This window comes from Lissotriton helveticus, chromosome 6 (assembly GCF_964261635.1).
Source record: "Lissotriton helveticus chromosome 6, aLisHel1.1, whole genome shotgun sequence".
Lineage (NCBI taxonomy): Eukaryota > Metazoa > Chordata > Amphibia > Caudata > Salamandridae > Lissotriton > Lissotriton helveticus.
Window position 1 is genome coordinate 1,848,860,818 of NC_136067.1, and position 26,768 is coordinate 1,848,887,585.

Here is a 26,768-nt window from a genome sequence, read left to right on the forward strand (position 1 = left end):
AGTGGCGAGAGTGGACATCCCTGCCTCGTGCCTCGGTGTATCGCCAGTGGTGACGTTAACTGGCCATTTACCCTGATCCTGGCCTGCGGTCCCAGGTACGGGGCCATAACACTCGCTATCATTTTGGGGCCAAGGCCCAGCTTCCGAAGGACCTCCTTTAAGAAGGTCCAGTCCACCCGGTCGAAGGCCTTCTCTGCGTCGAGCGAGAGGAGGCATGCGGGGATATCCCAATGTCGCACCTTGCCCACCAGGTGAGCCAGTCTGCGCACGTTGTCGCCCCCCTGCCGGTCTCGGATAAACCCCACTTGATCCGGATTCACCAGCCCCGGCATGTATAGCTCTAGACGCTTGGCCAAGATCTTGGTATAGACCTTCAAGTCAGTGTTTAAGAGGGCAATAGGCCGATAGGAGGCACATAGCGCAGGGTCTTTCCCTGCCTTCGGTATGAGTGCGATCTCCGCCATTCCCATGTCGGGGGACGGACCCACCGTGTCCGAGAAGGAGTTGTACAATCTCAGCAGCTGAGGGCGAAGCTGGGTTTGGAAGACTCGGTAGAAGGATAGCGGCAAGCCATCAGGTCCCAGGGTTTTCCCCATGGGGAGATCTTTGAGAGCCGAAGAAATCTCATCTTCTAGGATGGGCTCTTCCAGCGCCGCTGTTTGGGTTGGTGATAGGGGGGTCCCCTCAAAGTCAGCAAGTACGGACGCCCGCGCCTCCGCTGATGTAGGTTCTTCCACGTATAGGGAAGTATAGTAGGCCACAAAGGCGTCCTGCTTGGCTCGCTCAGTGACAGCACATGTGCCATCCTGATGCCGTAGAGTAGCGATATGGGCTCTGGCTGCCCGTGCCCTCAGTCGTCCCGCCAGCTGTCTTCCCACTTTATCTCCCCCTTCGTAGTATTTTTGTTTTAATGCCAGAAGGGAGTGTTCTGCCTTGTTGGTGCGTATGAGGCGAAGTTGTCCCCTGAGGTTCGCCAGCTTCCTTCTGGACGCCAGCGAGGGCCGCTCTCTGTCCTGCCCCTCCGCTTGTTTGATCTCACCTGTTAAATCAGCCTCCAGCTTATACGCCGCCCTTCTTCTCGCTATCGCCAGGGAAGTGATGTGCCCCCGTATGGTGGCCTTAAAGGCATCCCACACCACCTGAAATGGCGTCTCCGGAATGTCATTGAGGGCGAAGTACGAGTCTATGGCTTCCCGAATGTTTTCAACGTCTTTCGGGTCTCGAAGGACGCTCGGTGGGAGAGTCCAGCGTCCCTCCCGGCGCGGCGCACGCCATTGGGTCCTGCAACAGCAGTTCCACATGCGCATGATCCGATATCGAGATATCGGAGATGGTAACCTACAGCGTGTCCCGCGCCAAGTCGAGAGAAATGAAGAGGTAGTCAATGCGCGAGTACGTTCGGTGGGAGTGCGAGTAGAAGGTATAGTCACGGACTCCTGGGTTGTGGAATCTCCACGCATCTACTAGCCCTAAGTCCGTAATCTGTTCCTTTAGTGTGGCCGACATTGCGCCCCTGCCGCTAAATGCGTTGTCCCCACGATCTATGTCTGGGTCCCACACCAGATTGAAGTCCCCGCCTAAGATTGTGCGCGGCGCGCCAGACTGAAACTGTTCCCGTAGGAGTGCCTGGAGAAACTTATCTTGCGACTGGTTAGGTGCATATACATTGCCTAGAGTGTACTGTGTTCCTCCCATCTGTACTGTGGCCCGAAGGAAGCGTCCGTCACCACTCTTGTAGGGCTTTGTGGATCCCCGCCGAAAGCCAGCTCTGCATAGAATCGCCACCCCCGCCGTTTTAGTGTTAGCCGATGCCCAGAATTGCGTGGGGTACCTGGGATGCGCCATGCGTCCAGTGTCTCCCCGCAGGAGGTGCGTCTCCTGAAGGAAGACAATGTCAGGGGAGTGTTGTAGGATGTAGCGCCACACCAGGTTCCGCTTGTTGGGGGAGTTAAGTCCTTTGACATTAAGTGTCAAGACTTTGAGAGGTGTGGGAATACTCATCGCCATGACACTAAGGGGATCAAGCCCGCCTCAACACCCAGCATCCCCCACCCCATCAAGCAAGGGGGGTTCGCCTCTCTCACCCACCGCAACCGCGCAGGCACTACCAGCAGCCCCCAGGCCGCCACACTACGCAACTGGAGAGGGAACCAGGTAAAGGGAAAGGTCGAGTAAGAAGTAGGAAGAATAGAACAGGCAAGAAAGAGGGAAACACAGTGAAAGTATATAACCACAACAGGCCAACGTGGCCGTAGTACAATGTCCCAGGTTCCGGGCATCCTCTACCCGAGGGTTTGGATGTACTCAGGAATGTCACTTCCTAGGGGACAAAGAGTGGGGCGTTCTTGTCAGAGAGATGAGTCTCAGTTGTCCCGAGGCCCGTCTGCCCCGCTGCTCAAGATTGATTCGGGGGTAAGCAGCGTAGAGGCAGTGTAGGGAGAATCGTGTCACAGCAGTCGGTTCAGCAGTGTTAGGCCCCAACATGTAATACACCAATCCCGGACCATCTGGCCGTCGAGATCAGCCTTCATTGGCGTCCATGGGATAGCAGCTGTGTGCCATTGCCTTCCAGAGCAATCCCTTTCCCATCAATGTCTCGTCAGGGTCACCTTCAGTGTCCTGTCGGTATCACTTAGTGGTGCGGCGGGCTCCGGTGGCAAGGATGTACGCTGCCTAGTACGCCTGGACACGTAGTTGCAGAGGGGCCACAGACGTGCAGGGGTCGTCCAGTTATTCTGCAAGGAGCTCAAAGTCCCAAGGAATGCCCAATGCATCAATATGGGGCGTGCAAACGTCCTCCCCGCTGATCTTGGAGCGCCGAGGGTCCGGGGCCGGGTCGATATGGGTCGATTCGAGATGGTTCAGGGAGTGTGGGGCTCCAAGGATCGTCCCTCGCGGTCGTCTTCAAGGGAGCGAATGTGTTCAATGATGTCCTGCTTGGCCTGGGACATGGATCCTGCATCCATCGGGGGAGATCGGCGGCGTCGAGTCACCGTGGTCCAGTCTGGGCGGGCCGGGAGCCGCACCGGGCGGCTGGTGCGGGCGGGGCTATGTTCTGTGGGTTCCGAGAGTCCAAGCAGCTGCGCCGCCTCGTTGTAGGAGCGGATGACTTTACGCTTGCCTTCCCAACGAAAGATGAGAGCAAAGGGATGCCCCCACTGGTAGGGGATTTCGAGAGCCCGCAGCTTCTCCGTCACCGGGCGGAAGACTTTCCGTCTGTGCAGCGTGTTGGGGGTCAAGTCTTGGAAAATTTGGATCTTGTGGTCTCCATAACGCAGGTCCTGCTTGTCCCTTGCCGCCTTCAGAATGGCCTCCTTCTCTGCGAAATAGTGCACTCGGGTGATCATGTCTGGGAGGAGACCCGCCTTGCCTCCCGCACCGAAGGTTCGGTGAGCACGATCCAAGAGTGGCGGGGGGCGTCCTTGTTGCCCCACACCTCGTGCAGGAGTTGCGCCACGTAGGCCATGGTGTCCGTCCCTTCTTCTCCGAGAGGCACACCCCGGATGCGGAGGTTGTTGCGGCGCCCCCTATTCTCAAGGTCTTCCTGTTTGATCTGTAGTTCGATGTTCTGCTCTTCCAGGGATGCCACCCTCTGCCACAGCTGCTCCGTGTCTTCAGTGCGCGTGTCCACCAGCTTCTCGAGTCCGTCGACCCTGTCCCCCAGCTCCGACACGTCCTTACGCAGTTCTTTAACGCACGTTTGCACCTCTGCTCTCAAGGAACCTATTTCAGACTTCAGGTCTGCCATGAAGGAGGTCATGAAGGCTTGTGTCACCGGTGGGGAGTCAGTAACCGGTGGCGGTACTTCTGCAGTCGGCGCCGCTGCTCCTGTCTTGCCCCACATGGCAACCACCGAGGTGTCCTTAGAAGTCGCCGCCTGGTCCGTCCTGCCTCCTCTCCCGCGGGTCATGATCCGTCCTGAGCGCAGCACTCAGCCTCCCAATGCGTCACTTGTCTTTGCTGGCGCAGCACCCCCCTGGAGCTGCAATAGTGCGGTGGCGGGTCAGGACACCATCAGTCGATCGCCCCCGTGTCTAGCGCCTCCTCCTGCGCAGCCCCGTCGCCCAGTGAGTGGTGTGGTTAGGCCCGCTTCTTCAGGGAACCGCGGGGTGATCTCAGCACTCAACACGGTCACTACGGGGGTCACTCCGCGCCCCGAGTTTGGGATGCTGCGTCGTTTGCCCCCTCCACCAATGACGGCGCCTCTCGGGAGTGGCTGGGGAGCGAGCCGCCTCCCCACCTCCGTCGCCTCCCCCGAAGCGCAGCTGGGCCTCAGGTCCCCTGAATAGATATAGGGGTACTCACGTTTTGCAGGGGCCTCTCTCCCCTGTCTCAGGCTGGTCCACTAGGTCACAGGGGTACAGTCTCAAACGGGGCGGCGAGGGCCGTCCAGCCCGCCACCCGCTAAATTTCCGCCAGCAGGGAGGTTCAGGCTACACACTGGTCCGGCGAGTGAGGAGAAAGGCGCCTGATCCGCCCTCACGGCCTCCCAGGCAGCAACGAGCGTTCCAGGATCCGTTCGGAGTCCGGGGGGCAGGGATCCAGGGCCAGCGTGGGTGCACCAGCAGGGTCGGTCGGGCCAGACGCTCACCAAAGGCCCCCACAGGCTGCAGAGACGGGCGCTCCGGGCGGAGATGCCAGTGGATGGAGCTAAGATGGCGGGCGAGACCCCATCCGGGAGCGCAAGATGGCGGGCAACTCCTCCGGCGCTTCAAGTCCCAGCGCAGCGACTCCAGGCGCCGCCACGGCACCAGGCAGCTGGGCAGCAAGGGTCCGCCACACACAGCTCACCGGGGCAGTCTTTCAGCAGGCAGCGGGTCCGCAGTCGTGTGGCCGGGAGCCGCCCCACCCCCAGCGCGGCCCTGCAGTCTCACCAGAGCCGGGCCCTCGCGCAGGACCAGCAGCCGGGTTGGCACCACGTCCTCGCCCAGGGGCCACCCCGCCGCCGGCAACTCCTTCGCCGCTGTCCGCCGGGCTCGCGACGTGTCGACCCCAGCCGGGGTCCGCCTCCGATATTCCGGCTGTGTCACCAAGCTTCCCCCAGCTCTGCGCGCCGCCCTCCAGGGAAGCGAGGCCAAGGCGCGGATGGAAGATGGCCGCGATGCTCCGACAGCCGGACTGCCGAGTCTCCAATCGCCCCCGGTAAGAGCACCTGTACTGGAGCGGTCACTGTGCAGATCTCCTCTCCACTCCTTCAGGGGCCTGACGAATATCAGGATCTCTGAATAAAGCCCCCGAATAACGCTAATAATTGCTTAATAAGGCAGCGGGGCGACGGAGCTCACTCGAGGTGAGCCCGTTTACATCGCCGCCGTAGCCACGCCCCAGGATAACACTTTTATAGCCCCACAATGAAACAGTTTGATGCATTGCAATTTAAATTTTACATCACCATCCAAAGGTAAAATGGTGACTAAAATGATAAGTAATCAAACAGATAAAATAGGAACATTTAGTGTAATCAAGCCTCTGGCCGTCCGACCCACCAAAGGGGTTAAGGATCCTAGTTTGCTAATTTATGCATTCCTAAGAATCAAATTTGTATAAATATTGTACACCTTCTGGCCAGTCCCCTGATGCCCCAAGTTAATAAATATAGGGGCATATGTAGGTAATTTTCGTTTTGCGATTCTCAAATTGCGATTTTTAGGGAATCGCAATTAGAGAATCACAAAACGAAATGTAGGTAGGATTAGCAGATTTTTTTGCAAATCCCACTTATTCTTTATTTGCGAATCGCAAATTGAGATTCACAAATAAGGAATACCTTCTCATTCATTCCTATGGGCTAGAATGCACATAGGAATGAATGGGAAGACATTCTCAATTTGCGATTCTCAATTAGAGAATCGCAAATTGAGAATGCAATTTCAGGGTTGTAAGGGTGTCAATAGGACACCCTTTTGCACCCCTGGAAATAAAATTTGTGCACATGTGGCCCACATACATGCCCTAAGGGCATGTATGTGACCCACATGGCACTTTGAAAAATGCCAAAAAGTGCATTTTTCAAAGAAATCGCAAAATACCACCAACCTGAAGTTGGTGGTATTTTGCGATTCTTTAAGCCAAAATTCGCACAACTTGGGTGCTTCCTACATTGCATTTAAGGAATCGCTATTTGCGATTCCTTAAATGCAATAGCAAAATAAGGAATCGCAAATTTTGCGATTCCTTATTTTGCATGTGGGTTTTTGTGTGCTACATAGCACACTGCCCTAATTGCGATCGCAAATGCTGAAATTCTGCGAATCTCAGCATTTGCGAACGCAATTAGGCTTCCTACATATGGCCCATAGTATATTGTAGAGCTAGAGGTCCGAGTGAGTGGTATGGCCCTCTAGATTCTAATTCCAGGACCTACGTCTAGTTGTAAGGTCTTCCCTTTGCTGTTTCAGGAGGATAAATTGTTACACCCCTGCGCTTGAGCGATGAGCTTGGCCACATTATTTCTAATACAACAAAGATCTGCAAAAGTATAATTTATCAATTATTCAAGTCGGGTGAAAGCTATCTAAGAGACATTTATGTACAAAATAAAGTGGGATATAGTCACTGGGCTCTGAACCGAACGATTTACCCAATGGCATGCATATTAATGGACATTCTGTTGGTTGGCAGGCAGATTGTTTTCAGTTCTAAAAGAGTGATTGACACACACAGGATTTTTTAAGTGGATTTCCAACTCCTTATAGAAGAAAACTGTTTAGAGATTTTTTTAAAAGTCTTCCTAAACAGTCCCATATGTTTTTCCCAGGGTGATTATTCACCCTAAGATTAATAATGTGTGATTAATTTCACCGTGTGTAATCTCGGTTTTGTATGTTTATTATTAATTGTGCATTAATCTCTGGGTCTTTCTGTCCGGAATAACTGTGCTTTCTTTCGCCTCCTTTTGTCGTTTCTTATATTTTTCTTTTTCCACTTGTATCCATTCCCTTGAATGTTAGCATATATTCTTCACGTGCTTTTCTCTTTAAGAGATAGACCTGCCTCTATTTTTAGTTATCTTAACCCGTGCTTTCCATTTTTATTGAAGGTACCCTCTTAAGGAGTACTTTTCCTTTATATAACACTACACTTTACGTGTTTTATTTACCTGTACCCATGTTTCGTTTTGCTCTAGTTTGTTTGCCTTAGCTATTTATTTAGGCTGATATTTTTTTTTGCCCAGGCTAAAAGATCAGGTCACCTCCTAAACCTACGTCTCTCAGGTCACCAATCTGCATATAATTTGGGATTTTAGTTTTTAGGTTTCGCCTATTATCATTCGCTTGCGAATGTAATAGGCGAAAATTCAAGGGCTCGCTCGACTAGTCAAACCACTGCGGTTTCCACTGCGGTTTCTTCACAGTGCATGTGAGCGGGTCACGTGACCACACAAGCACGCGCACCTCAGGCCGGCATTTCTCCTCCCCTAATTACCGGCCGGCACATCAAAGGCTGCTGCTCTCCATGCGTCTTGTCACCCGCCTCCGCAATGCCGAGAAAACACAAAGAAGTGAACGTACTAACGTGATGATAGCAGTGCCAAAACACAGAGACTTAACGTTTTCGGCGTCTGAACCTGCAACATTCCTCCTGCTCTTGAAAATCGACGTCACCGCAAACGGCCAATACCAACAGGCTCCCGTCAGCCAGCCCGAATCGACTGCTTCTGATGAAAGATGGTTATGATAGGGAAAGACCACTACTTGGCATGTCTTTTTGTGGGATCCTTCGTAAGCCAGCTATTTGTTTGAACAGAGTTTACAGGAGCCAAAGGCAAATATTTAACATCGGGACTATCTACACTTCCTATCATGCTTGAGTAGAAACACGGGCTCTCGCTGCGGCAACAGTGGCCGCTCACCCGCCGTGTCAAGAGGGAATCCAGCCAACCATGTTTTTCAAGCACCCATCTCTTGGTTTCGATTTCTGAAAGGGGGCATGCATCAGCCGCAGTTTTAATCTAAAAATGTGTTTGTTCAAAGAGACAGAAACACGACTGCCAAACAAGCACACATATGGTTCCTAAACTTAAGCGCGCTTCTTCATAACGCTCATTTTAGGTCAGCCTGGGTACTACATGGAGTGGTTATACTGGAAGGCGAGGCACCTACAGGGAATGGAGGCCCAGGAAACCGCACTCGAAGCCGCGAGTCATAGATGCCTGCTTACGAGTCTGCCGCGGGAGGAAAAGACAACACGCTCGGAGGAAAATGCTGAATGTGTAAGAAACCAACTCAAATGTCTAAGTAAAGCCAACATCGTGAGTGGAATGTAAAACATGAATAGGGCGCCGCACAGTCAGAAGGCACCCCAGGACAGGTAAACACGATCAAAATATGTGAACGTTAAAAAAAATAAAAAAACATATACATTTAAAAAGGGATACAAGTCCGCCTGTAATGCGCCCTACAAACCAGAGATATGTTTTCACAAGCGCCTTGTCTGCTATGTATACTGCTATGCTACACTTGCCGACAATATGTAGTCGTTAAAGCAACTACTTAACACGATTGTTGTATTAGTCTGTGGTGGTTCAGCCACGATTACAACTGCAACATGTTCCATGTACATGCAGAACGGAACGGCTTCACTGTCAGACTAGCACACTGAATACTGGATCACACTCGAGAGGGTGTGCAAGTCTCAACAGCAGTCAAAAGAGCTGGCATTCCAGACAGATTAGTAGAGATGAAGCACACAATGAGCAAGAACAAGCGCTGGCGTTGCCAATAGGTTTCGCATTTGGAAAGTTGGAGCTATTGGTTTTGTAAATGACATTTTATATTTATATATTGTTATTACAATGCCAATAACGATATATAAAATGTAATTTACAAAACCAATAGCTCCAACTTTCCAAATGCGAAACCTATTGGCAACGCCAGTGCTTGTTTCTGCTGTGACCCTCAAGTGGTTATCCAAGGAGGAACCCATGCGTACCCAAGTCTGTTACATGAGGTGTGTGGCGCTGCATCTTCATATCTTTGTTGCTACTCACTTTTCTGAAGCAGAAAGAAATCTCAATACCGTGGATGCTAAAAGGAGTTTAATATAATTATGTAGAGTTACTGCACACTTCCAGTAGTCTCTTACTTGTTCAAAGGGGTGCAACTTTGTATTCTGTTATGGGATGGTAGCAACCTTAAGCCGAAGGTAGCGTCAATAGGTTTACACAAAAAGAAATGCTATGGTAGCGATCTGTAAGGCACCCACTTCAAATACACACCTCTTCTGTAAGAACTACATGCTGGATTATCCCTCGAGAGCCCATTCTCAGTTTGGACAGCTTTTAGCTGAGGAACAAGTTTGTCTGTATGCTCTAGACTTGTGATGCCTTCAATCCCCATGCCTCCCAGGGATAATGTATGTGGGGCACATCCTGTGTGACGTAAAAGCGGCTAGGTATGACAAATTAAGAAACTATTACTAGGCAAAATCACGTCTTTGGTCCTAGCCCTTCTCTTGTATACAGCGTGCCCATCAACCCCTCTTCTTGAACCTACCTAAGCCCAGCAGCCCGGGAGATGGAGTAAAAACACAATGAAGGAACAGAGGAAAGAGGAGTTAGCGAGGTGTAGAAGGGAGATGGAACTAAACCATGCAAGCATATATGCTGCCTTTCGCGCTTTGCAAATTCCAGAGTTCTACCTGTTAATAGACAAAACAGACATGCCGGTGCCTGAAGAACACAAAGTTCAGACGTTACCATGCTAAGAAGCATGTTATAAATCAAGGGCAGAAAGAGCCTTTCTACCTTGCAGCATTGGAAACGGGATCACACCCATCGCATATGCCTAGACCTGTTTATTGATTTAGTCTTATATCGACAGAGCGGCTCAAAGATGTTCTGGGGAGGGCGGTGGTGGGTTGTAAATAGTTGTCGTTTCATTGACGTGTTATGTCTAAATGTGATCTTTGGGGGTAAAAACTCAATAAACAAAAATTCTGTAAAGTACAACAATGCTGTAGCACACCCAATGACAATTCAAGGGAAAGGGGTTAAGGTGAATAAGGTGAAAAAAAGGTCTGCTAGCTGAAGGACCATCATGCATCCTGACACAAATGACAATTGTAATTATTGTGGCTTGGTATGGTGTAACTGATTTTATCAATTGTGGCTCAGTTTAAGAGACATGATGATGTAATCTTTGATAATCTGATGAAATATAGATAAAACCTCTGCGCAGGTACAGGGCCAGGATTACCCTCAATAGTAAGTGAGGTAATATGCCCCTAATATAACTTGATAGGGAATTAATTAAATGACAGCAGAATAGCCTTAATAAACAAGCTGCCTTGAGTCGGCAACAAACTGAAAACCATAAAGGTTTATTAAAATATTAAAGAACATTACTGAAGGCAAAAATATAGTTAGTCAATTGAAGCAGAAAATGATCATATAAAATAAAAGGGATTAGCATAATGCTCAGTCACGTGCAGCAGGAGGTCTGATGTAGAATCAGCCTCAGAGACAATAACATTATTTTAAATCTAAAGCATTAGACAGACTGACCAAGGGTCTGCTCTCTGAGAGTCGAGGCAGCAGCTCATGGCTCACTCCCAGATGTATAGGAAATTCACAGCAAAAATCATATCCTCAGCATAAAATGAACTAAATGTTACACAGGATCAACGAACCCTAATACAGAATAAAACGAAACAATATTTAGCACCATCTTCTGAATGTAATAATATTGAATGCACTTTTGAACTAATGTCATCGGATGTTACAGTACAAATCTTGTTACACACAAAACCATGGCCAACATATTTTATGAATAGGCTCTCAGAGACCCAGTCAGAGAGAGTGGAAGGACGTTGGATTGTCACATTCGAGGAAGGCTGAGTTCACCAAGTGTGCGATTTTGCTGCAAAAGCACTTCACGTGTGCGCATTTTGAATGCATACAGAAAGCAAGAAAGGAAAACGCAGTCACATATGGAAATCCAAGATGGAGTTTAGGCCTAGTTCAGGCCTAATGTGGCTACCTTACCAAAACTCGTTTCTTTAGTGTGCAGAATCACACTAAATTATATGCAAATATTAATTAATCAAAGCCATATTTGTTCGAGGCGTCCCTTAACTGAGAGGTCTTGTCGGCAAGGAAGCGTGTGCCAAATCTACCTCTCTTAGACCCAGCAATCCACTCCGTGCCCTCCATCAGTTCATGCAAGATGGAAGCATCTAAATTGATATAGGCTAGAGTTTTTTTTATGTATTGGCTGCTCACATAATGTTTTCCTCATCTGTTCTATTGTATGCAATACTACCTGTTGCTGGTGATAAAAACATAGAGCAAGTCTTATTTTGCAGGCTAGTTTTCTTCCTTGGCAGACAGAATTTCACTGCAGTGTAATTCTCTTTTTGTTTGTCCCCAGATATGGATAAGTTGGACAATGAGAAGAGAGAGCTGATCCAGAATGACATCGCTGCACTTCATCACTTTTTTGCAAAGCACTTATCCTACCCAGATAATGCAGCCCTTGAAATCCTCTTTGCACAGGTGAGTGGATCCATACCCGATGCTGTCAAGTGTCTGGCTGCGGTTACATAGGGAAAGGCACACTTGTCCAGTTTGATCTTCTCTTTGTAATATGATTCTTTAGGGTGTGTGATAGCATTAAGAGAGGCACAGAGGTAACTTATTTAGTTGGGGATCTAACGAAGATAAAACTCAGGTATCCACTGATTTTAGAAGTGTTCCGTGGATCAGCAGTGCTCTGGACACCATGAGGAGGAAAGAGCTTTCACAACGTTGTCATGACATCGTAGTACTATTACAACTGCGTTGTTAGTAAACGATGCATTTACATCGCAAGTCATTACAACGACTTGCTGTAGGGGGGCGCTGAGGTATTGGAAATGAATTCCAACACCTTCCCTACTGTTGCGCAAACTGGAGTAGGAATAGTAAATAATACTATTCCTAAGTCCAGCGCGTCCCCTACTGCAAGTCGCTGTAATGACTTGCGATGTAAATGCATCACGTAGGAACAATGCGGTCGTTGTAACAACCGCATTGTAAAAGCACACAATGTAATAGATCGCGTTGTAATGTACTATATTCCCATGAGGTTGTCTAAATTCCCTATTTGTGTTCCAGCTAAGAATGTGACCTTCGTTGCAGACATGGATCTTATACCTTCTTAAATACATGGTTCTATGACTGTATGCATCTTATAAAAGCTATTTTGTGAGAGTGTTCATCACAAAAGATTCTTTGACTTGACCACATAGCAAAGTGCAAATTTTGTTGGGGTAATGATTTCATTCAGAGAGCTGGAACACCAATGAGAATTGTAGTCTTTCTTTGCAGAAAAACGAATCACATCTTCTCTGTCCCTTACAGTGCCTTTTTTCGTAATCTGTCGCCACGATCTCGTACACATCTTGACATTAGTTATGTGGATAAAATCTCATATCTGATTTTGGTTTTATCAAGTAAGGATTCTGCTAGTACTGTTTTTCGAAGAGCTGGAGGTCAGTAGTTACCATTGTCTCAACCAGGAAGTTGTTGATCGAATCCATCCATAAGGACAGGGCAACTAATGTGGTTTGTTCAGCCGGTATCTTTCCTTCCCCTTCCCACATCATGTGTCAAAGGATCTCGTACTCTAGCAAGACAACATTGGAAAAACAGCCTTAAGGCTGGAAATAATGTTCATAGAATAGACCGTATTGACATGGGCATAGCATTTCTTCCCTACTGAGTATGGTTTCAGTGAAGTCACAAGTATCTGTGACTGTGGCATGTTGCAGTGAACCATTAAAAGAAATAATTACTTGCTAGTTAACCTAGAACTCCAGCATTGGTATATTTTGTTGATTCCCATGGCTTTTCTTGAATATTCTCTACACGCTGGGAACCATGAGATTTATTTTTACCACCTAAAAGTGAATGAACATCATGGATGTATGCTTATTATGCAGTGCATCCTGCTTTCCATGCTGTTTGGTTGTTAGGCAAACAACAGTGATTAACAGTAGTTCTTTCCACAGTGACTTAACTATAATTGTTGTCATGTTAAGGACAAAGCCCCGTGGGACCAGCCGCTTAGGAAAGGAAAGTGGTTGCATATTGTACTATGAAATAGAACCATGCTATATAGAACAGCAATCACATGTAAATAATCATGTATCATAGCATTCTATCTGTCATTGTTTTGCAAGTCACTAGAAAGCAGTAGGTACAAAGGAATGCCTCAGAATTTGGGGTGTGATGTTGGTTCTTTATTGGAAGAGAGTTCCACGTACCACAATTAGTGTGTAGATTTGTTTCTTGGATGAGCAACTTGTCACTGAAGATTTGATATGTTTAGGATGACTCACATTCACTATTGTGGAAGTATGCTAGCAATCTCCTAGCTTTGCTTTGCATGGTTCTAGTACTAGGGGTGCAAGCAGAAGATGCATTCTTCTTGAGGACCATCCTTACAGACGTCTTTCTGATAAAACGCCATGCACTTCTAGAGATAGCACTTTTCACTGGGTGAGTCATTCATTTTGAAGAGGTTTTTTCCACAAACAGAAAAAGGTGGAAATTTGTACTGACCTGTAGCACCCAGTACTTGAGAGAAATAATCCCAAGCACTACAACCGTAAGATCGGGAGTGCCATTATAGGAGACTCCGTCAGCGGGTCTTGCTTCCACTGTCGGGCGTTTTTACTGAGAAGACTTTGCTGTGTTTTGCTTACAGACCATTCTAAATTTGTCGCAGGGGTAGGAGTTGAAATGGATTTTACTGTAGTTTTTTGGGGTGATGCCAAGGCAGGTCCACACTAAGTACCGTTCAACTGAACATACATCAAAGAGGTGGATTGTTCGCATAAGGTACATAGAGTTGCTGGTCTTTGTCTGTGTTAATTAGGTGCAAATTATTCTTGTGATTTCTGCCTAAAAGTGGGGGATATTCAACAAAAGGAATCCAAACTTTTGAAAGATCAAATGTTGGAGAGCAGTGCTACCCTACCCATCTGTATCTTCTTTCAATATCCCATGCACTGATAGTGACTGAGAATGGTATCTACCAATAGTAGGATTAGTGCTATCATTCAGTCATGTTTGTTATATTTCGTTGTGGACTCTTCTGTGAATAAGAGAGATTCCTGGACCCAACAACACGAAGAAGGGCGTAGGGTTAATTAAAGTAACTACCTCATGTGCTTGTCTCTCACTCTCCTTCCTTTTCTCCAACCCTGTTGAACACTGTGATATATTTAGGCCTTTTAATTGTCTCTTCTTTTGTGACCTATGACTGCTTGGATAGTCATTTTTTTTTATCAGACTGATTTGCTGTGGGCTCTCCACTCCTAAAGCATGCTGCAAATGCTAGTGGGTTGGACTTCTCAGTGGAGTCAATATCATTTGATTTGTTCGTCATCCAATGAAGAAGGAAGTGACCGAGCACCTTTGTGTGGCCCGATTAGCATCAGAAACTCCACACATATCACTGTGTGCTTCCACTGAGCCCGTTGTCTCGTAGCCAAAAGGAAGGCTTGTCTCTGTTGCATGGTGTGCTCTTGTTTACAGTTTGTTTAACTTGATGCCAGTGCATGCCATTGTTCTCAATGGTGTGTGCTTTATTTTCCCCTGCCTTTTTTGTCACACTTTTACAACGACAGTGGTCTGAAGTCGTGAAGTTCTCTCTTTCGAAATTGTCCACTTGACCTGTGCTACCAATGATGATTTTCCAGACCAAGGTGTAGTGTGATAGACTTTGGTGCCCATAGTTCGCACAGTCCAGTGTCATAGTCACACAGTTTCAGCTTTGCCAAAAATGGTCTTTCTTGCTAGAAATTATTGCAAATTTATAAACCTATTTTGTTTGAAGTGGACACATGGCTTAAACCACATTCAAGCTGATCACCAGTTTCAATCAGCATGCGTAACTCCAAACAAAATTGTTGTGCAATATTTTTGTAAGTAAGTGAGCATGGCATGAATCTGTTATGAGTTTGGAGATGAGATGTTGGTTGGCATATAGGAAGTCTGAAAACTCAAAACATGTTCGCACATATGTCAAGACGCCTCTTGCTTCACATACCCCTCCTTTAATGGCCTGCTCACTTTGACACGTTTGCAACGCTTACAACCAAAACACAAAATATAAGCATTACATGGGCCCCTGGTGTCCGAGTATAAAAGCCTGTCTCTAAGTTACAGGTGAGTTCTGACTTCTTTAATCACATGTAATAAGGAAATGACATAGCTTCTCAACTGTAATAACTTATTACAGTTGAGTTCTGATGTTAAAATGCGTCCTGCCAGATGCTAGGATGAAAGTCCGGTCCTGGAGCATATTTGCCGCTGCAGTTTAAACAATGAGATCTGAAAGAAACACGTTAGTAAGATTCCTTACATTAGAATAACCCCCAGGCGTCAGACTGGATCCGAAAAGTTTTTTCATCAGCAGTACCCCTGCGCGTCGATAGGCGTCGTCTGCGGCTCTGCATCCATCGTCGGCGTCGTGATCGCCGGGATGACGTCGCTGGAGTACTTAGACTCCCCCCTCGCACGCTGATGTCAGTTCTTCTTTTTTCCAAACCAGCAAGTGCAGATCTGGGAAGAGCGTACCCGTAGACATTTTTTGTCTAACTTTTTGGACAATTTTGTCTATCTTTTTCGAGTTGACTTTGACTCCTGGTGCCTGTAGGGAGGCCTGGTTTCAAGACGTGTGACGTCTGTCACCGACTGATGATGGTTACCGACCCCCACCACCAGGGTCTCTACTGTTTGGGGGCCGACCACGATGACAAGTCGTGCCCAGACTGCCGGGCCTTGACGTCGAAGGCTAGGCGGGAGCGTTCCCGTAAGCTGCTCGAGATCCGGCAGTTGGCGGAGCCGCAGTCATCATCGATCGTCTGGATCAAAGTCCTCGCATTTGGGTAAGTCGAGGCATGGCAAAAAGAAGTCGAAGAAGCATCGTTGCTCTTCGACCTCCCCTCACTGCGTGTGCGACTCGGCCGAGGGTTCAGGTGGCACCTCCCACGCGGCTCCTTCGGGGCCTATGCCGTCGCATCCAGACCTACACCCTCCAGTCCCTGGGCTCTATGTGACTCCGGAGCAGATTCAAGACCTCCTCGTGGCCATGAGGACTCTCTTGCTGCCGAGGCCCGCCGAAGCGCCTTCGGGACCCGCGGGTCTGACTCGGGGTCCTAGCACTGTGCTGCCGGCGGCTTCGGCGCCGCCGGCGACTTCAGTCCCGTCGCCGCAGGACCCCGTGGGATCCAGGCCTGGATCCCAGTCGATGCCGGTTGACCTCACGACTCTTCCGCCAGCCCCGACCCCTCAGTGCCACCACCGGCGCCGTCCTCGGGCGACGCCGGCCCCGGTTTCAGCCCCTGCCCGGTGTCCGACCGGCACTGATCGGTGCCGGCTCCGACTGGTGAGCTATTCACCTACGCCCCGGCTCCGTCATTTCTGCCTGTTTATCAGGACACGGATGAAGGGGAGGACCGAGAGGGGTCTGAGGATCCTCTTGCACAGCAGTGCCAGTTAAGTCAGGACTGAGCAGATGAGCTGGGGGAGGCCAGTGGTCTAGACACTTCACCTGACACTGGTTTTCTCTCTCCTCCATCCGTGGCTACGGAGGAGGGAGCACCTTATGCTGTGGTGCTGCGCAGTGCGGCCACGGCCCTGAGCTTTGAGGTCCCTGCAGCGGCCGTGAGGACTAACCTCATACTGAGGTGCTACAACTGTCAGTAACCTACTCGGAGCCACTACTGTAGTTTAATGAGGCCCTCACTGACGTTCTGATGGGCACTTGGTCCAAGCCCTCCACAGTCCCTCCTGTGGATCGGAACTTGGCTCCGCACCACCGCCGAGCTTCGGGCGGCCCCTGCTTCTGTCCACCCATCCCACCCCTGAGAGCCTGATTATCCAGGCCTCCATGTCCCAAACCGCATTCCCGACCGCCCCACCGGACCGGGAATCCAAGACGCTGGAGCAGTTTGACAAGAAACCGTTTTCCTCGGTTAGTCTTGGATTGCGGTCCATTAATACCGCATGCCTTTTGGGCCGTTACACCCATTCTCTGTGTGATATGGTAGCAGATGTGCGGCCCCCAGTGTCCGGAGGAGGCCAAGACACGGCTCGCCCAAGCACTTGCTGAGGGGCGGGACGCAGCACGATACTCCATTCGGTATGGACTTGACACCACAAGCTCGCTGGGCAGAGCGATTGCAACGACGGTGGCGATTCGTCATCACACCTGGCTGAGGTCCACCAACTTTTCGGGGGATGTCCAGAGCACTCTCATGGACATGCCTTTTGATGGCCGTCGCCTCTTTGACGACAAGGCAGATAGCGCGCTGGAACGCTTTAAGGGCTCCAGAGCTATGGCCAAGTCCTTGGGCCTTTCGGCCCAGTGCCAGCCGACTTTCGTGCCCAAGGAAGTGTCGCCCCCGCACGTTCATCCAGCCACAGGCTGCAGAACCAGCCTCAACGTGGTCGCGGACGTGCATTGCGCCGTGGCGGAACAGGGAGCAGGTCAGTCCACATCGCTCCTGCAGCATCCGCCTCAAAGCCTTTCTAGTCCGAGCTTTCAGGCCCATTCAACGCCAGTGGGAGGCAGGGTTCGCCATCACCTACTCCACTGGTGTACCATCACTTCAGACAAGTGGATTCTGCAAATCGTCCGAAGGGGCTACTCCCTCCCCTTCGAGGCGACCCCTCCAGCCATGCCACCGCAGTACCACCGCACGTCGGGGGATCACTTGCAACTTCTGCAGGAGGAAGTCACGGCACTCTTGGTCAAGGGGGCCATCGGGCGTGTTCCTGGGCCAGAAATTGGGCGTGGTTGTTATTCCCACTACTTCCCACTACTTCCTGGTTCCCAAGATGGGCAAAGGGGGCCTGCGCCCTATCTTGGAACTCGGGAGCGTCAACGTCTTCCTCCGGAAGGAGAAGTTCAAGATGCTGACTTTAGCTCAGGTTTTGGCTGCCCTAGACCCTGGAGACTGGATGGTAGCGTTGGACTTGCAGGACGCTTATTTCCATATTCCCGTCCTACCTGCTCACCGGCGTCACCTGCGGTTCACGGTAGGCCACGAGCACTTTCAGTTTACCGTGCTCCCCTTTGGCCTCACCAGTGCCCCTCGAGTGTTCACGAAAGTGACTGCGGTGGTCGAAGCTCATCTGCGCAGATCAGGGGTTCTGTAGTAGGGGATCTCTGTGTATAGTCATAATCTAGTGAATAGTCCCGCCCATGTGCGTGGACCCCGGAGCAATCAAAAATAATCTCTTAAGCTGTCTTCAGTGCAGTCCTGCATAGACACTTAATAGAAAATTGAAGACAATAATGCAGCCTATACCTACAAGGCTACACTGTCCAGTACTTCAACAAGAAAAGCAAAGGATATTCCACCAACATCACATTTAACACAGTCTGTTACGTTTCACCCATAGAGAAACTTCCCCTTCACAAAATCCTTGGAATGATAGAGAGGAAGGGATGGACAGACAAGCCCCCATACGCTGCCATTATGTGTCTGGAAAAGGGATACCGTGCCTTTAAGGAACTCTCCAGAGACCCTCGGTATCCCATGATGCACAATAAACTCCTTTTACTTTCAGTTCTTTTTTCCGGCTCCTGCTAGCAGGACCCTGGAGCATTGAGCTCTCCCTTTTTGGGTGTTTTTCAATTTTTTGGCACTTTTAACGTGTTTGGAGTGTTTCACTCGACGTCTGACTGCTTCTTCTACCTGTTTCTGGGGTTTTTGGCCAGTTTTTCCCACTCTTTTGTCGAATATGCCAGCCTTGTTCGACAAGTGCCCTGCGTGTGCCAGGAAGAAGGCAAAGTCAGACCCTCACAGGGTGTGTATCCTCTGTCTCCCATCCTCTCATGTCCCTGAAGACTGTGAGATTTGCCAACAATTCTCCAGGAGGACACTGAAGGACAGAGAGAAGATCTGGCTCCAAGGACTGGAGCTCAGAAGACAGCAGGACCAAGGTGGGTCTGGGCATGGAGGGACTTCATCCTCTGCCCGTGCTTCCGCCTCTGGGGGGCTCCCCAGTCAAGACAAGGCCAGGAAACGGCACAGATCTCTGTCGATTTCGATAGCCTCGACGTCGGCGTAGAGAGGGTTGACCACCATCTGCTCCCTGTCGTCCCAGGGCTCTGGGACGAAGCGACATCGCCGTTCGGCGTCGAGGGGACCGACGTCGAGACCTCGGACTAAGTCGACGTCGAGGACTGCGTCAACGTCGATACACCATCGACGTCGAGAGGGGTCCAGGAGACACCGGCGCTCGCCATTGAGGCAACACCGCTGTTCGTCATCGAGGTCGACATCGAGGAGGAGAGACTCGACATCGAGGGATGTATCGACGTCGAGACGTCGACGTCGACAAAGAGGTCGACGTCGAGGAAAGAGAAGTCGAGGTCCAGGGGGTGTTCAAGGGGCAGGACTGTGTCCCATGACTCGGTAGTCACCCTGTCCTCTGCATCCACGAGCCCACGGTCGCGGCGGCGCCGGCGCTCGTCTAAGAAGAGATCGGCCTCTAGAACATCCTCATCAAGGCCTGCACAGAATAAGAAGAGAAGAGTGGTTCGGTCTGCGGACTCTGATTATTCTCAGACCTGCCTGCCTTCTAGGCCCAGGACGCCTACGCCTCCTCCGTTGCCTAAGAAACCTCCTCCGTTGCCTAAGGATCCTCCTCGTAATCCTCCACCACCTCTGCCTCATCTGCCTCCTCGTCCTCCACCACGGCCTCCTCCACGCCGCGCCTTCCATCGCCCCCTACGGGGACTCCACAACCTAGTCTTCCGGTTCGGCCTCCGCGGCTTACCCCTCCAGTACGGCCAGTGGATCGCCCTAGGCCTAAGCGGTCAAGGTCACGGTCCAGGCGGAGATACCGGTCAAGGAGTGACCGTCTATCTTCAACACGGTCCAGACACCATCACCAGAGGAACAGGTCCAGGTCCCGTCACACGGACTCTTCCAGTGCCCGGGACTACTCACCCACCTTATCGGATTCACCACTTGCGAGGGTGTCACCGGTGGATGACATCGTGTCGTTCCAAGAGGTGTTGTTGAGAGGGGCGGCGAAGCTGAGAATTACGCTGACGGTCCCCACACCTTCTACGTCAGTGATTTTCGAGACCCTGCTCAAGAGGCAGTTGCCTCGGCCCTTGTTGTCCTTGGTGCCAGGGCTGGAGGAGCCGGCTATGGAGCTCTTCCTGACTCCGGCGTCGACGAAATCTGCTCCTTCCCGGCTGCAGAAAAAATACAGACCCGCAGACTCTTATCCGGCGTTCCTTAGATCGGACCCGGTGCCGGATTCAGTGATCGTCACAGCGGCTAGGAAGCAACACGCTACTGCCCCATCCTCTACGGTGCCTCCGGACAAGGAGAGCCGTATGATGGATTCAGCGGGAAGAAAGGTGTGTGGTACGGCAGCAACATCAATGAAAGCCGCTAGTGCCACGGCTCTCCTGGGTCGGTATGACCGGTCTTTATGGGACTCCCTACAACAGTTTCTGGAGCACCTTCCTAGGGACAAGAGGGAGGACTTTCAGGAAATCATCAACGAGGGCATGATGGTATCCAACCAGGTGATCAGCTCGGCTGCAGATTCCTCTCTCCTGGCGGCTCATGGATACTGAAGAAAAGGAAGGTTTCCCTTGGCCCAATAAATTTGAAATATCCTGATTATAAACAGTAACCAATTAAATTTAAAAATACCATACCATAATTCATACAAAAGTACTATATTTATTTATTTATTTTTTAAATAGTTTTTTTTACCTTGTTCTTCAAAATCACATTCAATTATACACAATATAAAATTATACTTGCTGCTAACATATAACCTTAAAAAAAAAATCTTCATTCACATTTAATAAAAAACACATACAATGTCGTGTACACAAAATTTCAGTTTGCACAATAAACACCACTTTTTGACCAACAAAAAGAAGAGAATAAATGAGACAGAACAAACGTAAGACCTAACCCTTGTCAATAACGGTTGCACATTCGATTAGACTTTAGAACACACAGTAGCTAAAATGATACAATCAATTTTATGCTTATCCGTGACAGTCCTTGAATTGTGCTTTTGTCACAGCGTCGACGCGTTTCGATGGTTTCAATTGGTTCACACCATCTTTATCAAGACAATATCTTTTTCTCTGTCTCTCAATTTAATATCAATTTACACTTTTCTGTATCCTTGCCTATTGTTAGAATATTCAGCGTCTGTTTTCCTTTTCCAATTCCACCTATTAATCGTCTTTTTTCTAAAGTTAAAAAACTTTTTCTTTCTCTGTACGTGCCCATCTGCGTATATCTCTGATATTGGCAGATGTAAAAAAAAACCTTGTCCGCATACTTCCTGGGTCTTGTGATATGATTTCACGATAGTGGAGATAATTTCTTGTTTTTATACTTCGCTGCGCTCCCTCATGCAGTTCAGTTTAAGGGCGTCTTCCCCTGGTAAATGTTTTATATTTGAAATGCCGGCACATTCATTCCCCCAATCTTGGGCTGCTTGATTTTCTTACTCAAGCAGCGTTTTCTCATGCTTAATGGTGTCCGGTATAGTAAGGCTCATGGATACTGCCACGGGATTAATCTGAGGCGTCCTGCCTGGTTGCGCCTGACTTCGCTAAAACCGGAGGTGCAGCAGAGAGTCGCCAACCTGCCGTTCTCTGGTGCTACGCTATTTGGAAAGCATGCGGATGAGGAGATGGCCCGCATGAAGGTGGAGGCTGAAACCCTGGCGGCCGTCAGGTTAGAAAAGCCGCAAGAGAAGAAGAAGACCTTCCGTCCCTTCCAGAGACGTTTCGGTGCCTAGGGAAGAGGGCAAGGTCGTCAAGCTGGGCATCAGCAACACCAGCAGCAGCAGTAAAAGTGGCGTCCATTCCAGAAACGCCAGATGGCTAGAGGCGGCCAGCAGTCCTCCTCGACGCCTAAAGGCCCGGCCGGGTCTAGGCACTGAGGTGCTACTTCCCCCTCGTCCGTTACCCGCTCTGGTGGGGGAAGCATACAAAATTACTTGGCAGAGTGGAGAAAAATTACTCAGGACAAGTGGGTGCTGAATATTGTTTGAAATGGATACACTCTGCGTTTCGTCAGCCCACCTCCAGCAATTCCACCAGTTTGCTCGCAGTTCCAACTACGCGAGCTCCAAGTGGAGGCCGATACCCTGTTAAGAAAAAGGGCGATTGAAGACGTCCCTCTGTCTCAAAGGGGAAAGGGTCTTTACTCACGGTTCTTCCTGGTACGCAAGAAGGACAAGTTCAGGCCCATTCTGGATTTGCGACAAGCAAACAAATGGATTCGCAGAGAAAAGTTTGGCATGCTGTCTTTGCACCAGATTTATCCTCGGCTGCAGAGAGGAGACTGGCTTTGCGCAATAGATCTGCAAGATGCGTACTTCCATGTGCCCATTGCACGGAAACACCGGAAGTTCCTGCGCTTCCTAGTCGGCACCAATCACTATCAGTAAACCGTACTACCGTTTGGACTGAAGTCTGCACCCCGGACTTTTTCGAAATGCATGGCTGTGGTGGCAGCGCACCTGAGAAAGAACAAGTTGTTTGTCTACCCGTACCTGGATGACTGGTTGATCAAAGCCTCCACCTTCCAGGAAGCGCAATTGCACTTCAACAGGACGGCCGTTCTGTTGAACCAGCTGGGTTTGCACATAAATATGTCGAAGTCTGTCCCGACTCCTGTCCAGTGCCTACAGTATTTTGGAGCCTCCATCAATACGCTGTCAGCAAGCTTGTCTCCTTCGGAGGAGCAATGCTTATCGATCCTTCGGAAGGCTCAGGCTCTCATGGCCGTTCAATCTACGACAGTGAGGACGGTGTCTTCTCTACTGGGGTCGATGGCCTCTTGCATCTTCCTCACGCTACATGCACGGCTCCACATGAGGCCGCTGCAGGAATGTCTGGAGGACCAGTGGAATCAGAGGCGGGGGAGCTGGGATGACAGGATCATGCTGTCCCTTCACGCCCTACAGTCCCTGAAATGGTGGTGTTCAGCGGAGAATATCCTCAAGGGGGTTCCATTCCTCAAGGACATTCCGAGTCAGACTATCGTCACGGATGCATCTCTCCTTGGCTGGGGAGCGCATTCAGACCAGCTACAGATTCAGGGAACCTGGTCCCAGCGGAATCCACGTACCACATCAACTTCCTTGAACTCAGAGCGGTTCACTTGGCCCTGAAGGCCTTTCATCTGTCCTTCCAGACCAACTCCTTGCTTGTGCAGACGGACAATACGACCACAATGTATTACCTCAACAAGCAGGGGGGCTTGAGATCGCGCACCCTGTCATGGGAAGCGCAGGCGATCTGGTACTGGCTGCTAGCCAGAGGACTGACGATAAGGGCCACCCATCTGCCAGGTGTTTTTTTTTTTTTAGGTGTGCAGAATGCTCAGGCGGACGCACTCAGCAGGCTCGTGCAAGAAAACCACGAATGGGTTCTGAACGACGAGGTTCTAGAAGACATCTTCGGGAGGTGGGGCACTCCAGACGTAGATCAGTTTGTCACCGCCGAAAACAGAAAATGCCGAGACTTCGCCTCCAGGTATTACCAATCGGGGACTCTGGGGAATGCGCTATGGATCACCTGGTCGAACAGCTTTCTGTACGCTTTTCCACCCATTCCCCTGATTCCGGCGGTGCTCAGCAAGCTGTCCCGGTCCAGAGCACGGATGATCCTCATTGCTCCGGAGTGGCCCCGACAGTGGTGGTTCACGGATCTGCTCCACCGGTCTCTTCAGCCTCACATGCGACTGCCCTCTCAGCCGGACCTTCTCACGAAGTTCGGGGGGCAGATAGTGCACCCCAACCTCTCATTGTTGAGTTTGGCAGCATGGCTCCTGAGATAGTACAATATGGACACCTGAATCTGCCTGAGGATTGCATGAACATTCTCAAGGAGGCTAAGCGGCCTTCCACTAGGACGTCTTATGCCTACAAGTGGAAGAGGTTCTTCATCTGGTGTACTTCCAAGAACTATGATCCGACGACCTGCAAGGAAGATGTTGTCCTTCCATATCTCTTGCATTTGGCTCAGTCCGACCTTAATTTTCAATCTATTAAGGTTCACCTCGCAGCGTTAACTGCATACAGGAAATGTCCTTCACAGACTTCCTTCTTCCAGGTCCCTGTGATTAAGGATTTTTTGGAAGGATTAAAGAAAGTGTTTCCTCCTGTTCGGAGTCCTTCGCCTTCCTGGGAGTTGAATGTGGTGCTGTCCAGATTGATGAAGGATCCTTTTGAACCCATTTATAAGACTTCACTGCAGCACTTATCGTGGAAGGCGGCTTTCCTTGTGGCCATTACATCGGCACGAAGGGTGAGTGAGATTCAGGCATTATGTCGTCAAGAACCTTATACTTTTTTTCATGCTGCTAAGGTTGTGATGCGTACTCACCCTAAGTTCCTTCCTAAGTTGATCTCTGATTTTCATGTTAATCAGACTATAACTTTACCTACGTTTTTCCAGGACCCTTCCACTCCAGTGGAAAGATCTCTTCATTCCCTGGATGTGAGAAGGGTATTGAAATTATATCTGGATAAGACCAAGGACATTCGTAGGTCAGACCAACTGTTTGTCAACTATGGGTCGGTCTGGACTTGTCTTGCTACTTCGAAACAGTCCATCTCTAGGTGGATTGTGTCCTGTATCCAGTTATGTTACCAGAAGGCTAATAAGACCTTCGGAGGTAAGCCTAAGGCTCATTCCACTAGGGGCAAAGCAGCTACAACGGCTTTGCTACGTAATGTTCCCATTGCAGAGATCTGCAGGGCTGCCACGTGGAAGTCGGTCCATACCTTTGCTAAGCATTACTCTCTGGACTCTGATGCCAGAGCAGATGCTCAGGTGGATCACTGAAAATATATCGACCACATAAATATCGAGATACAAAAATATCGATGATAAAATATCGACGGACAAAATATCGACTGGCTATCTTCAAACAGGTAAGTACAAAAATATAGAGTTAAAAATATCGTTTACAAAAATATCGTTGTAAAAAATATCGTATTTACTAAAAACCGTGTTAAATTAAATTAATATTAATAATTAATTACTAAAATATACTTAAAATTACCTAAATTAACTTATAATAATTAAATAATTAATGAAAGATAAATAAATATTTTTTTATTTCATATTTATTCAAACATATATATATATATAGTAACAAAATATAATAAAATAATACCCAAAAACTGAAAACTGACCCTGAACCCTAAAAATACCCCTTTACCCAAAAACCCAAAACTGACCCTGAACGCTAAAAATACCCCTTTACTCAAAAACTGAAAACTGACCCTAAACCCTAAAAATACTCCTTTACCCAAAAACTGAAAACTGACCCTGAACCCTAAAAATACCCCTTTACCCAAAAACTGAAAACTGACCCTGAACCCTAAAAATACCCCTTTACCCAAAAACTGAAAACTGACCCTGAACCCTAAAAATACCCCTTTACCCAAAAACTGAAAACTGACCCTGAACCCTAAAAATACCCCTTTACCCAAAAACTGAAAACTGACCCTAAACCCTAAAAATACCCCTTTACCCAAAAACTGAAAACTGACCCTGAACCCTAAAAATACCCCTTTACCCAAAAACTGAAAACTGACCCTGAACCCTAAAAATACCCCTTTACCCAAAAACTGAAAACTGACCCTGAACCCTAAAAATACCCCTTTACCCAAAAACTGAAAACTGACCCTGAACCCTAAAAATACCCCTTTACCCAAAAACTGAAAACTGACCCTGAACCCTAAAAATACCCCTTTACCCAAAAACCCAAAACTGACCCTGAACCCTAAAAATACCCCTTTAATTTAACATAATTAGCAATTAATCAATTAAATTAAATTAATTACCAATTACATTTTAATTAACAAATATTATTTAATTACCAATTAATTAAATATTACTACCAATTAGTACATTTACATATTTAATTAATTATAATTAAATTACTTCCCACCCTATTCCCCTATAAACCCACAACCCGCTACAGGAAATAAATTATTTTAATTTACATAATTGGCAATTAATCAATTAAATTAAATTAATTGCCAATTAAATTTTAAATAATTAAGAAATATTATTTAATTACCAATTAATTAATTATTACTACCAATTAATAAATTTACATATTTTATTAATTATAATTAAATTACTTCCCACCCTATTCCCCTATAAACCCACAACCCGCTACAGAATAAAATGACACAATAATTTAAAAAAAATCATTAATTAAAAATAATTATAACATAAAATGACACTTTTCACACATATTATAACATAAAAACACTATAAATAATTAAATATTATTTAAAAAACGATATTTTTTACTATCTAGATTATATACTTGGATATTTTCACTTTCTATATTATTTACAGTCGATATTACTTCACTTACCTTAAAAACGATATTTTGACTGTCGATATTCTGTCCTGTCGATATTTTCTCCAAACGATATTTAAAACTCGATATTCTGTCCAAACGATATTTTGGAGTCGATATTATCTCTGTGCACCACTCAGGTGGGGCAGGCTTCGTTAAGAAATCTGTTTGCACAGTAGTGGTGTTGTCTTTTTCTCCACCGCCGGTTAGATTGTTGGGATGGGCTTGCCATTCTATTCACTAGATTATGACTATACACAGAGATGCCCTACTACAGAAGGAGTAGTTTCTTACCTGTAACTCCAGTTCTGTAGTAGGGGTATCTCTGTTATAGTCATAAGCGCCCGCCCTCCTCCCCGGTGGATAAAATGGTAATGTAATGT

General features: G+C 48.3%; 1 protein-coding gene across 1 annotated transcript in view; it reads left to right on the plus strand.

Annotated features, from left to right (window-relative positions):
* Positions 1-26,768, plus strand: part of SMYD2 (SET and MYND domain containing 2) — a 234,431-nt gene that overhangs the window by 144,830 nt on the left and 62,833 nt on the right. The window contains exon 5 of the mRNA XM_078649777.1: positions 11,370-11,494. Within this exon, the coding sequence (XP_078505903.1) occupies positions 11,370-11,494 (125 nt within the window). The remainder of the gene's footprint in view (positions 1-11,369; positions 11,495-26,768) is intronic.